At 28.9% G+C, this 13,155-nt stretch overlaps 1 protein-coding gene across 1 annotated transcript; it reads right to left on the bottom strand.

Moving 5' to 3' along the window:
* Positions 1-5,712: 5,712 nt before the first annotated feature.
* LOC145963999 (uncharacterized) lies at positions 5,713-10,768 on the bottom strand. Its single transcript, XM_083086353.1, has 7 exons — positions 10,592-10,768; positions 9,856-10,138; positions 9,216-9,549; positions 8,661-9,027; positions 7,532-7,660; positions 7,178-7,375; positions 5,713-5,784 (listed from the first exon to the last, which is right to left on the bottom strand). The coding sequence occupies exons 1-7, from the start codon at positions 10,766-10,768 to the stop codon at positions 5,713-5,715; spliced, it is 1,560 nt and encodes a 519-aa protein (XP_082942479.1).
* Positions 10,769-13,155: the final 2,387 nt, after the last annotated feature.

Here is a 13,155-nt window from a genome sequence, read left to right as displayed (position 1 = left end):
ATTTTGTATTCATGGTAATGTCTATTCTGCTGTCGCTCGCAGAGGCCACTAAACCATTATAAGTATCATTCGGTCCTATATGGCCCAACGAATAAGCGTCCCTATAAGCGATAGTGATCTCGCGACTTGCATTCAGTTTATTTAAAAGCATTTTAATGATATCACTGCTTTCACCACGTAATCTTTCTTGTTTCGGTAAACTCAAATTGATTTTAACAAACGGTTCTATATCAATAACATTTAATCGAATTGGATATCTGTTCAGAGTGATCGTTTTATCAAAATCCAGAGCTATGCATATATCGCTATCTAAAAATATAAAAGTGATAGCTGTTTAAACTTTTTGATACATTTTTCTAAGGATCACGCAAAATTAGTAATATGTTTTATTAATAATGAATTATATAATAATTAGGGAAAAAAGTATATTTCTTGTTAATTTATATAAATAGTATTTATCTAAAATAATATAACAAATCATAGACAAATTAATTTCACGTTATATTAAAATATTTTATTATTGAAAATTAATTTGCGTGCTAATATGTATGTCTCTTTAAGTGAAAACAAAGAAAAAAGCGAGAGAGAAAGAAAGAAATACCATTTATGAATTTTCTCTTTAATATTATCCAAGGATGACCCGCTCGTCCTTTGACATATCCTACTTCGTACCAGTAGTCTGGCGTACTGTTCGAATACGGATTAAACGTATAAAGAACAATTCCATCGTCTGGATCGATACATATGAATATAACCGAGAACAAGTCATATTTCCAAGCTGTCCAGAGATATGAGCGAGCATTTATACAACCCCGAGTCTCGGTCTGCTTATCGACTAGGATGTAAAATCCTTCTGGATTTGCCCATGGCGAGTCTTTTGCTTTCTATGTGGAGAAAAGGAGTATATAATTATATAATTATCATTTTCATTTACTAAAACATTGAGTTATATTATTTAATTAATCAATTATAATATTGATATCTTTCATATACTTATAATTTAATTGTTTATAGTAAACGCGATACGGGTTTTGAAATCTCTGCGGCTCAAAAAATGATAAACAGAGATTTATGTAAATATGATTATACTTAGAAGACTTTGTTTTTGAATTGCGATGATTAAAACTAAAAAGTTCTTCTCAGATTAATTATTATGACTATATATTATATGACTAAATAGATTCGTAAAATATATGTATGTATCTATGTATGTATATGTATACATATATGTGTATATATATGTGTATACATACAAGTTATTATTTTCAATTAAATTGTCAAAATATATTAATAATTAATTGCCTAGTTTAAAATATAAAGATTCGAAGAGAAGGAGAAACAAAATAAATTTTTATCATTGAGAAAAGTAAGCTGTCAGAACTGATACAAAAGAAATATAAATGTGAGTAAAAGTAACATATAATTTAGGCTATTGAAACCAAAAATAATTAAGTGCACACCTATTTGAATATCAAATTTGTTTCTCTAGAAAACAAATCCTCATATAATAAAATTTTATTATATTTGATACATATATATTTTCGACTTATTTTTTTTATATAGATTCACCTCCTTTTTGTTTGTACCATCAGTTTTGAGGCATTCAATATTATTATACATGTTTTTTCATAAAATTATATATTTATTAAGTTGGTTTATTATTATTTACCTGTAACAGAGCTCGCAAGAGGGGTTGAGAAGATGTCACTAACACGAAACGATGCGCTCGAAGAAAATGGTTGAAATTGTAATTCTTGTACATTAAATAGGAATATCTTGACAGAGTAAATTTGCGGAGGGTATCAAATCGAGGATTTGTTTCATCTATTAATGCTACGGGTATCATATTGATATGTGATTGTACAAGAAATTCATTATAATCTCCGCCCAGCAGTAAAGTCAAATGAGATTCCATTGGTAAACATTTCATTAAAGTAAATACCTATAAAATTAATATAAAATTACAATAATGGAGAGAAAATGTTTCGAGATAATTTTATTATGTACTTACAAATAAAAAAGGAATAATTTTTTTCAACAAGTTTATAATGATATTGTTATATGTGATAATTTGTTATAATAATATATAATAATAAACGTGTATGACGCGGATTGGGTCGTTTTTATAACAAGTAAAAATATTTCAGTTTTTATCTCGTACATATTCTTCGAAAATTAACTTACCGATGCGACCAAATCTGTATAGGATGGCTGTTCGTCTGACGATGTAATTTTATTATTAATAGCGAAAGGAGATATGCCTACAATTAATAACGAGAAGAAAACACATAGAGACACTTTCGACATACTTTCGATAATTTTACTATATAATAATAGAATATTAAACTCTCTTAAGAATAAATTCTTTTTACGGAGGGAAAATCTGCTAACTTCACTCTTCTGATGGAAAAGAATCGAATGTCAGACATGTCTATAATATCGTGCTTTTATAACTATTATATAATTGATCGATTGTATTCAGATAAGCGCACGTATGTATATGTGCCATATTTTAATTTTTATAATACTATGTTTTATACTTTCATTCATTTGGGTTAAAAGGTAACATATGTAACATATGTTATAAGCTATAATTATAAAAGAATCATGACATCGGAATAAATGTATCTATAGTAATATCTTTCTTCGACGTATGTGACGTGATATTTATTATATAATAAATGAATATGTCGCTATAATAAGCGGGTTCACCATCAACAATAACGCCAGCATGATTGATCAGATTGAAAGGTATTTGACTTCGCTCGTTCTACGTTGTATAATCCTAAACGTTGCAATAACATAATTTACATATTTTTTTTTATGAATTACTTTCTGCTTATACATATTATTAATTTCATATATATTTAAAAAAAGATTTTCACTATTGAATGAAAGTTGTGTAGCTTGATTTGGATTTTAATAAAATAATTATACATGTTTTGTAATAATAATAATATTACCAGAAGCAATAATAAAATATCTTTATTCATTTTTACTGACGTTATTAAATAATTTTTATCCTTATAAATAATAATAATTTTGAAAGATATGTATATATATAATATATATATATTTTACAATTGTGTGTGTGTGTGTGTATATATGTACATAATATTTTTTATAATATCTTATTTTTGTAAATAATTGAGTAATTTCTCGCATTTTACTAAAAAGTAAAATTTTTCTCATTAGTCTTTTTCTCATTAATTTAGAAATATAAATATTTAAGATATATTTCCATGTGATCATGAGTTAATTCTCTTTTGGTATATTAATGCCGATGTTTTATTACTTTCACAGTAATAGGACCACAGTAATTATACGATAATCTGACGATAAATGCGATTCGCATTTTCGTTTGTTTTTGATGAAGGGAGGTAATATAACACATATTTTAGTAGAAATATAATTACACATAATTACATATGTATGTTACGCCCAACTAAATTATAGACATACGAAAGTTAATATCTTGCTATATTGCTAAATGACAAATGATAATTGTGCAAGATATTGTCATGTCCAAGCCCGAGGAGGGATGGGCCGAGGAAAGAGCGTAACGATCACTTCCCGAGAGCATGTGCGGAAGCTTCGGGTCAAGAGAACTGGCAGGGAGACCGAAAACGCAAAAGAATGCAAAAATTCATTAAAATTACCGAGTAAATGTATTATTAATCAGAAAAGAATAGTTAACGTAATTTATAACAACAAAATCAATTAATATATAATAATTAGATTAATACATGATTCTGTAATAATTAAATATGAGTGTGTATGTGTGTGTGTTTTTTGTACATGAGTATGGATATCTAATTAGATAAAAAATTATATATCTCCCACAGGACACCTATCAGAAGGGATGAAATTTAATGAAAAAGAAAATTGATAAAAAATAATTCAACTGCTGCTTGGTTGTTTTCGGAAAGGCGATTGCTTTGGAAGGCTGGCAATGGCTCTGATGCCTGTCGTGCGGATTGGCGGCGATGCGTTATGGTTTTTATTATAGATTAAATTTCATTCAGTTTTGAATTAACTTAACACGGCACATGAACAAGAGACGCGGATAATGTATCGAAATAATTGTCAAACAAATGCGAATTGCGTGACTGTGAATGAATGAATATACATAAATACGTGAATAACTTAAACACGTATATATATTCTCTTGTTTTCGTCGAAAGTTCGCGTTTATACTCCATTTTTGCTTCATATTTTATATAACCAATGTGTATGCTTCTAAATCGATTGAAAATCCGTTCCGCATTTCCTCGTGGTGAGAATTTGTTCCTTAGAAAGCTCTGTTCCAATAAGAGTGAAGGACACGATGTGCCATTCACTGAGAATTGTCTAGTGGATTGTCCTACGACCACATGGTATACGTGCTGAGATTTTTATACGTACAGATATATGCATACATACACAAAGCATAGGCTTACACACATTGATTAATTATCCGTTTACTGATGAAATTCTCAACGAATCATTTAATGATAGGTAGACATGGAGACAGAGAAGGATAAATGGAGAATTGAGAAGAATAATAGTAAGCAGGATTAAGGAAGCAAAAGAGTCGAAGAATATACATGTGAATGAACATATCGCACCAAGGAGAAATCAAATTATATCGTTTAATGAGATACAATTACCTATAAGTTTTTTCTTCTATTTATTTTAATTATTAATTATTGTATTCATACATTAGCATAGAGGAGCTGACATAAATTGATACATGTACACGTGTAATTTCCGAAATATACATAAATAACGATTGTGTCCAACCGAGTTACCATAAATCAAATTTGTATAAAACAGGGCATAATTAAATCGCAGAGCTTTTAATTGTTAGAGGAATTTAAACATTGTTCCTGTTACGAACGAAACAATAGTGAACAGCTTGCTGAAGAAAAAGAGACGATTGAAGAGATTGACTTATATTAATCATCTCGACCGAAATATTTCTACTTTCTCTCCGTTTTACGCATAAAAATCGATTAGCAGTTTAAAAATAAAAATTATATTGTCGCTTTTGACGGAAATACAAGGATCACGTAAAAATAATGTGTCAAAATTCAATGACGCGATTAAGGAAAGACTATTTTTACAGAACTGTGTATTATACGACTACCAGAAATGTATCAATACTTGATTGTCGAAATTACAGTATAATGCAATTATACTGTATTGATTGATTTGACGCTGCATACTCGAACTTCACTCGCGTGCACAATTTTAGACTCTATGTGATTATGTTAATCGCGTGATTATACGAATACAAATATGAAAGTCGATCGATCAACATTTACGGCTGTGCACATTATTTGTCGTAAAAATACAACTTCCTCGTTAATTACTGATTGTTTATATATTTCGTCGTTGATATTTTTATGACTCATAACGGAAGGAAGAAAGTACAAAATTTATATAGTGGCCATACGAAGTGACTTGTAATATCCTTTAATAAATGTATGTCGTAAATATTTCAATCGCCTTATCTTATACGTCAAGTGATTAATATAAAGATGAAATTCGTTAATAGTACACTATCATTTTTTATTATTCTCGTTGCCAAAAAAAAATTCCGTGCAAATAGAGATCATAAATTGATTTAAATAAATTGGTCATCTAGATGATAGTCCTTTGTCGGCGTGCTCTTTTTTTATTTTTTGTCGCTTGTGATCTCGCTTCTTTCATTTTCACTCAATTGCAATGCTAGCTGAGGAAGCTTCCTGACTTCGTTTCGGTTTTTATGACCATCTGATTAGCAGCGTTGCGCTTAGATAACTTAAAATAATTTAGATACACATTAGATAAATCATATACTCATGTGTCACAGATAAGATAAAGATAATTTGGTTTGAGTGTATCTAGATAAAAGGTGAATTAGTTAAATATTTTATCTAGATACTTTTAAGATAATATTTAAAACAAAATTTAGGATTTATAAAAATAATACACTCGAGACAAAAAATTACAAAAAATATGCACGTATTCATTTGACAACAATAACGAGCATAGGTCGTGTCTACAATGTCAATGTCAATCGACCAATGTGATTATGGCTGCATTCCACTTAACGATCGTAACGCTCGCAGAATTATCTTATCCTTGTTGTTCGCTAAAAGTTAAACAAAGACACATTATGTTTACGAGTGCCGCGATCATTAAATGGAACGCTTTTAAATATTACACTATAAGTTGCGGGCTCGGTTACGGTTGAAATTGACCGATCAGAGTAGCCGGCCGGTAAATAGCTATGGTTTGGAAAAATTGTACTCAGTGCACACTGATTACATTATCTTAGATGTTTTAATAAAAGATACCACTTTTCTTATATCTCGGAAGAGAGAGAGAGAGATACAGATAAAGATACAACAAACTTAAATTATATAGATAAAAGATAAAATAAACAATAATTGCATCTAGATGAAAATCTAGATAATTTTATCCAGATAACAAAAAACACTGCTGATTAGATTCTTACGCGCGCATTACTTTTCAAAAGCGCATATTGCCTTGATAGATTGGCAATTTTCGATTTATGTCCGTAAGCGAGAAGACAAATCAAATTAAAACATAAGATAACAACGACAAGGAAGATAAATCGCATAGGAGAAAGACCCACGACAATATACATGTATACATACAGTATACTCGTACATACATATATATCCTCGTTCCCACTCTCTCCTGAATCTGTTGGTAAGAGATTACTGTAAAATAGATAAAAAAGCCCCATTTCACAAAATATTTCGCAGATATATATATATATAATCCAATAGAAATATCAATATCAAATCGAAAAGTAAAATATAAAAAGTAGCAAATATCAATTGTTTCTCTCTCTTCTTTTTTAATATAACAAGTCCAATTATTCTGTGAATTCAATATAAATATTCTGCTAATTCTCTTGAACTGCGAGAAATTCAGGATTAAACTCAAGAGTATACAAGTTATTGCTTTGACACATATTGTCTTTGATTTTCGTTTTTTGTTGATGTGCATGATTTAGATATGCATTGTTTCTTCACTGAGAATATTTATCGTTTATACAATCTTTTAAATTGCAAGTCGGATTTTAATGCTAATATCGAAAGTTCACTATTCGTTCCAGATTAATTTTTCTTTCTCGTATTTTTCTTTTCTTTCTTCCCATCACATTCCTGTTTTGACGTACGGGAACAGAACCACCGATTGCCAACTCCAGCACAAAGATTATGATGGCACAAACGTATCCAAGTCCAAGAATATAAAAACTAAATGTTAGCTGCTTTAACGAAATTACATTGAAGCCTTTTCTCGTTAAAGCGGTTCTCTCTTCCTCGCGTTCCATTTCCCAGTGAATCTCATTTCGAGCTTTCTTAAGCAAGCCAGCCTGCATTATCCGATGTAAAATATCATTTACACGATTATAGAGTGGCCAATTCTCGCGGGTGATATACGATCCCATCATCGGACGCAACATTTTTGATTTAATAAGATCTCGATTTTTGATGCTATAGTACAAAACGTAGCAGTCTCCCACACATACAGCGGTCGACGAATTTTGGACATATTCCATGCAATCTATGTAGTTAGTCATCTTGTAGCGCGATTGGGGGTCATATCCGTGAATGACATTCTTAAACATCTTCACTCCATATAAAGTGTAACCGGCATCCTAAAAAAAGTAATTAAATTAACAGGTACCACTTATATTTCACTTACATTTAAAATATCATTAAATTCATATCATTTTATTATAAAAAATTTATGAAAAATTTAAATATAGCAGTTGCTTTACTTTAAAATAAATATTGTAATTTATGTATGATGTAAAGATGTCCCTAAATGATAAAAGGATGTATTTGTGAAGTTTATAAAAATTTTTGTATTTTGTAAAGTTTATAAAAAGATTTTATTTGCTTCATAATACTGTGTTTGCACAGTGTCTAATTTAACTAGATATATTATTTTATAAACAATTAAAGATACGGAACATTTTAAGTTCATATAAAAATTGCTCGAAGGTAATGTTATATGATCATATTACTGAATATTTTTTGTAAAGGTCTTAATAATAATAGAGATTTAAAAATTAATTTAATTTTTTTGAGCATTACATTTTTTGCTCTTAAAGTGATATCGCTTTTTAAAACAATTAATAAAAAGTTATTTAAAATCATGGAAGCTTGTAAATTAAACGTTTGCCTCATTAAATTTCAATAAGTATCTTTTATATTTACCAGTATGTTTAATTTAATATAATAATTATAATTTAGTAGTATTTATGTTTTGCTTTTAAAAGGGTTTTATTAATTTACAATCTTTCATAATTCTAAATAATTTTTAATAAGTAGATTTCTGAATTCACTTCAACAATTAATATCATATCAAAAATGGAAAATATATCATTTAAAGAATAAAATTGTCTTTAAAATCTCTTCTATTACCATTATCACTTACAAAAAACTAATTAGTCTATGTATCTTCAGGTTCTAAATAAAATAACTTAGGAAAAGTGTTTTCGTATCTTTAATTGCTTATAAAATAATTTGGCATATTTATTTAAATAAGATTGATGACATACATAACTATACATAAAAATTTTATTATTAATTTAGCGAGAATTGAGATATAAATCTAAGGAGGAAAAACAAAAAAATGAAATTTTCCATTACCTTGAGACTTTGTATGCTGTCGATGTCGCGATAATAGATCGGCACAGTGAGCAAAGATGACAAGTGACTTTGGAAGAGAGCATTTATATTAAGGAACAAAATCAATATCATACATATGAAGATTCTTACGGAATCCAATTTGGGTAAATATAAAAATCCTACGCCGACCACGAGTCTTATCACCTCTAGTCCAGCCTTTATATATCCCACGATTTTCACAAAAACTATGTAAGTTAGCAAACATATCCCGATTATTCCTACCATTACTTCCGGTGACAGAAATCTTATTATCTTGATAAATTCGGAGATCTGTTTCTTTGGTTGTGCTATCACGCAAATGCTTGATCTCACATGGGGATATAGGTATCTAAAAATAAATAAAATATTATTCTTTTTTATCTCGTCTATGATATAAATATATTTAATGTATAAAGTTTATAATTTAGTTAGATTTTTAAGAAATTCTTGAAGTAGGATACTCTTGAGAATTTCTCTTAAAATATTAATATAAATTATTTTTATAATTATTTCCTTGAAAACGACTGAGATACATACTTGATTTTCCACGATTCGAATATATAATTTGCATTTATGATAATGTCTATTCTGCTGTCGCTCGCAAAGGCCAGTAAACCATCATAAGTACCATTCGGTCCTATATGGCCCAACGAATAAGCATTCTTATTAGGGATAGTGATCTCGCGACTTGCATTCAGTTTATTTAAAAGTATTTTAATGATATCACTGCTTTCACCACGTAATCTTTCTTGTTTCGGTAAACTCAAATTGATTTTGACAAATGGTTCCAATTCTATGGCATTTAATCGAATTAGATATCTGTTCAGAGTGATCGTTTTATCAAAATCCAGAGCTATGCATATATCGCTATCTAAAAATATAAAAGTGATAGCTGTTTAAACTTTTTGATACATTTTTCTAAGGATTACGCAAGATTAGTAATATGTTTTATTAATAATGCATCATATATATATAATTAGGAAAAGAAAGTATATTTCTTGTTAATTTATATAAAAATTATATTTATCTAAAATAATAAATAACAAACATAATAGACAAATTAAGTTTTACCTTATATTAAGGTATTTTAATATTGAAAATTAATTTGCGCACTAATATGTGTGATATCTCGTTAGATTGAAACAAAGAAGAGAGTCCGATAGAAAGAAAGAAATACCATTTATGAATTTTCTCTTTAATATTATCCAAGGATGACCCGCTCGCCCTTTGACATGTCCTACTTCGTACCAGTGGTCTGGCTTACTGTTCGAATACGGATTAAACGTGTAAAGAACAATTCCATAGTTTGGATCGATGCATATGAATATGACCGAGAGCAAATCATATTCCCAAGCTGTCCAGAGATATGAGCGAGCATTTATGCAACCCCGAGTCACGGTTTGCTTATCGACTAGGATATAAAATCCTTCTGGATTTGCCCATGGCGAGTCTTTTGCTTTCTATGTGGAGAATAAGAGTATGTAATAATAAAATTATTGTTTTTATTGACTAAAAAAATTGAGTTCTAAACAAAGATTTATGTAATTATGATTAAATTTAAAAGTTTTTTTTGCGACGATTAAAAATAAAAAAATAGTTCTTCACAGATTAATTATTACGACTATAAATAAATTCGTAGATATATATACTCATATATACTCATATATCAATGTATGAGACACAGCAAAGATAATTAAGTACACGCATATTTGAATTAAATTTGCTTTTTTGAAAAACAATTCTTCATAAAATAAAATTTTACTATATAATATTTCATATAGTAATATTTTCAACTTATTTTTTCATATAGAACTATCTGCTTCTTGTTTGTATCATCAATTTTATGTATCTGATATTGTATATGTGTTTTTCATAAAATTATATATTTCTTAAGTTGTTTTATTATTATTTACCTGTAACAGAGCTCGCAAGAGAGGTTGAGAAGATGTCACTAGCACGAAACGATGCGCCCGAGGAAGATGGATAAAATTGTGATTCTCGAACATTTGGTAAGAATACCTTGTCAGAGTAAATTTCTGGAGGGCATCAAATCGAGGATTCGTTTGATCTATCAATACTACAGGTACCATATTGATATGTGATTGTACAAGAAATTCATTGTAATCTCCGCCCAGCAGTAAAGTCAAATAAGATTCCGTTGGTAGACATCTCATTAAAGTAAATACCTATGAATTAATATAAAATTACAATAATAGAGAGAGAATGTTTTGAAATAATTTTATCTCATTTACTTCCAAATAAAAAACAAATAATATCTTTTAACAAGTTTATAATGATATTTATATGATAATATGTTATAATAATATACAATAATAAACGTGTATGATGTGGGTAGAGTTAAATTTTAACAAATTCAATATAATTATAATAAATTTAACTTTTTATCTCAAATATATTCTCAGAAAATTAACTTACCGATGCGATTAAATCTGTACAAGAAGGCTGTTCGTCTGACGATTTAGGTTTTCTATTAATAGCGAAAGGAAATATGCCTACAGTTAATAACGAAAAAAGAACACAAGGAGACACGTTTGACATTCTTTCCAGAAATTTACTACATAATAATACAATATTAAACTTTTTAAAATAAAATCTTTTTTACGGAAAGGAAGGCTGCTAATATTGCTGTTCCAATGAACAATAAACGAATGTTAAGCGTATTGCACGAACGTACTTTTATATTATTTACCTAATTGATCGATTGCATTCAGATAAGCGCGAGTGTGTGTGTGTGTGTGTGTGTGTGTGTGTGTGTGTGTATGGCATATTTTAATTTTATAATGCGATTTTTATATAATTGGCCGTAAATAAATTATGAAGTCAATTTAGAAATGAACAACACAAGCTCATTTCTTTTCATTTCGTCCTTTATGAACGTCCCATTGGAGCTTGTTATTAGGGCTATTGGAAAACGGTGGCATCTCATTAATAAGAATACTGACTTTTTTACTCCGAATTTATCACCGGTATACGCTTAGTGCTACATTCTAGTTTTTTAAATTCATTGACAAAATAGACCGACAGTCTTTCGATGGGCTTTCTTTTCTCTCCTATCATGGCAGCTTTGCTATTTCAAGACCTTGAAGAGGAAGCCATTTCTAGATTGCCTATTCCACTCTCTTTTTACTTTGAATATGTTGATGATACTTGCTGCCTTTTTTTCTTTTCATTTATTATATATTGGACATATATTTAATTCCTTCCATCACAGACTTCAACTTACGATCAAAATAGGAAAATATAATGTTATAAATTTTTTAGATGTAATCATTATGATTAAAGAAGATTTTTTTGAATTTGACTGGTATATACTCAACCGACTTTCTTGAACTTTTAAATTTTCATTCACAACACTTCATATAGCATAAAAAGGCATTATTTTTAGCTTAGTAGACAGAGTATTTAAACTACCACATCCAAGATATCTCCAAAAGAATCTTAATATAATTATTAATCTGTTCCTTGAGAATAATTATCCTTTAGAATTAATTTTTCAACATCCGCTTAAATTTTCGCTTAAAATGTCTTTTTAATTTGAATGTGTTCATTTCCTACTAGCATCCTCCTGTCACGATGATCTTCTTTTTTCACAGTCCTTATGTAAGAAATTCAACAGAAAAATTCTCTCCATTGACAAGTATATTAGAAAATATTTACATAAGAAAAGAAATAGCTTATTTCGAAAAGTTTAAAATAATATTGTCATAGGTTAATTTGTTATAATAATACACAATAATAAACGTGTGTGATGCGGACAGAGTCTCGTTTTTATAATGAATAAAAATATTTCAATTTGTCAAACATTATGTTCTCAAAAAATTAACTTACCGATGCGACCAAATCTGTATAGGATGGCTGTTCGTCTGACGATGCAACTTTATTATTAATAGCAAAAGGAAATATGTCTACAATTAATAACGAGAAAAGAACACAGAGAGACACGTTCGACATACTTTCGAAAATTTTACTGCGTAATAATATTAAACTCTATAAAGTTTAATAAAACATATTTTACGGAGAGAAGGTCTGCTAACATTGCTGTTCCGACGAAAAATGATCGAATGTCTGGCGTGACTTAGGATCGTACTTTTATAATATTTTTATAATTCATCGACTGTATTTAGATAAGCGGATATGTGTGTTTATGTGTCATATTTTAATTTTCATAGTATTGTGTTTTATACTTTCTTTCAAAAAGATAACATATTACAAGTTATAATTATAGAAGAATATTATGACATCGGAAGAAATGTATCTATAGTAATATCTCTCTTCGACGTATGTGATATGACATAATAAATGAATATGTCGGTATAATAAGCGGGATCATCATCGACAATAAAATGATGGAATAGATTGAAAGATATTTGATTTCGCTCGTTCTACGTTGTACAATTCTGTATTAGTCCCAATAATATAATTTACATAAATTAATTTTCTCTTATTATGAATTATT

Source organism: Camponotus vicinus, unplaced genomic scaffold, assembly GCF_025532165.1.
Source record: "Camponotus vicinus isolate PSW18456_S1 unplaced genomic scaffold, iyCamVici1.0 SCAF_13, whole genome shotgun sequence".
Taxonomy (NCBI): Eukaryota; Metazoa; Arthropoda; class Insecta; order Hymenoptera; family Formicidae; genus Camponotus; species Camponotus vicinus.
The sequence above is the reverse complement of the archived record's forward strand: the minus strand, read 5'-3'. Positions and strand labels throughout refer to the sequence as shown.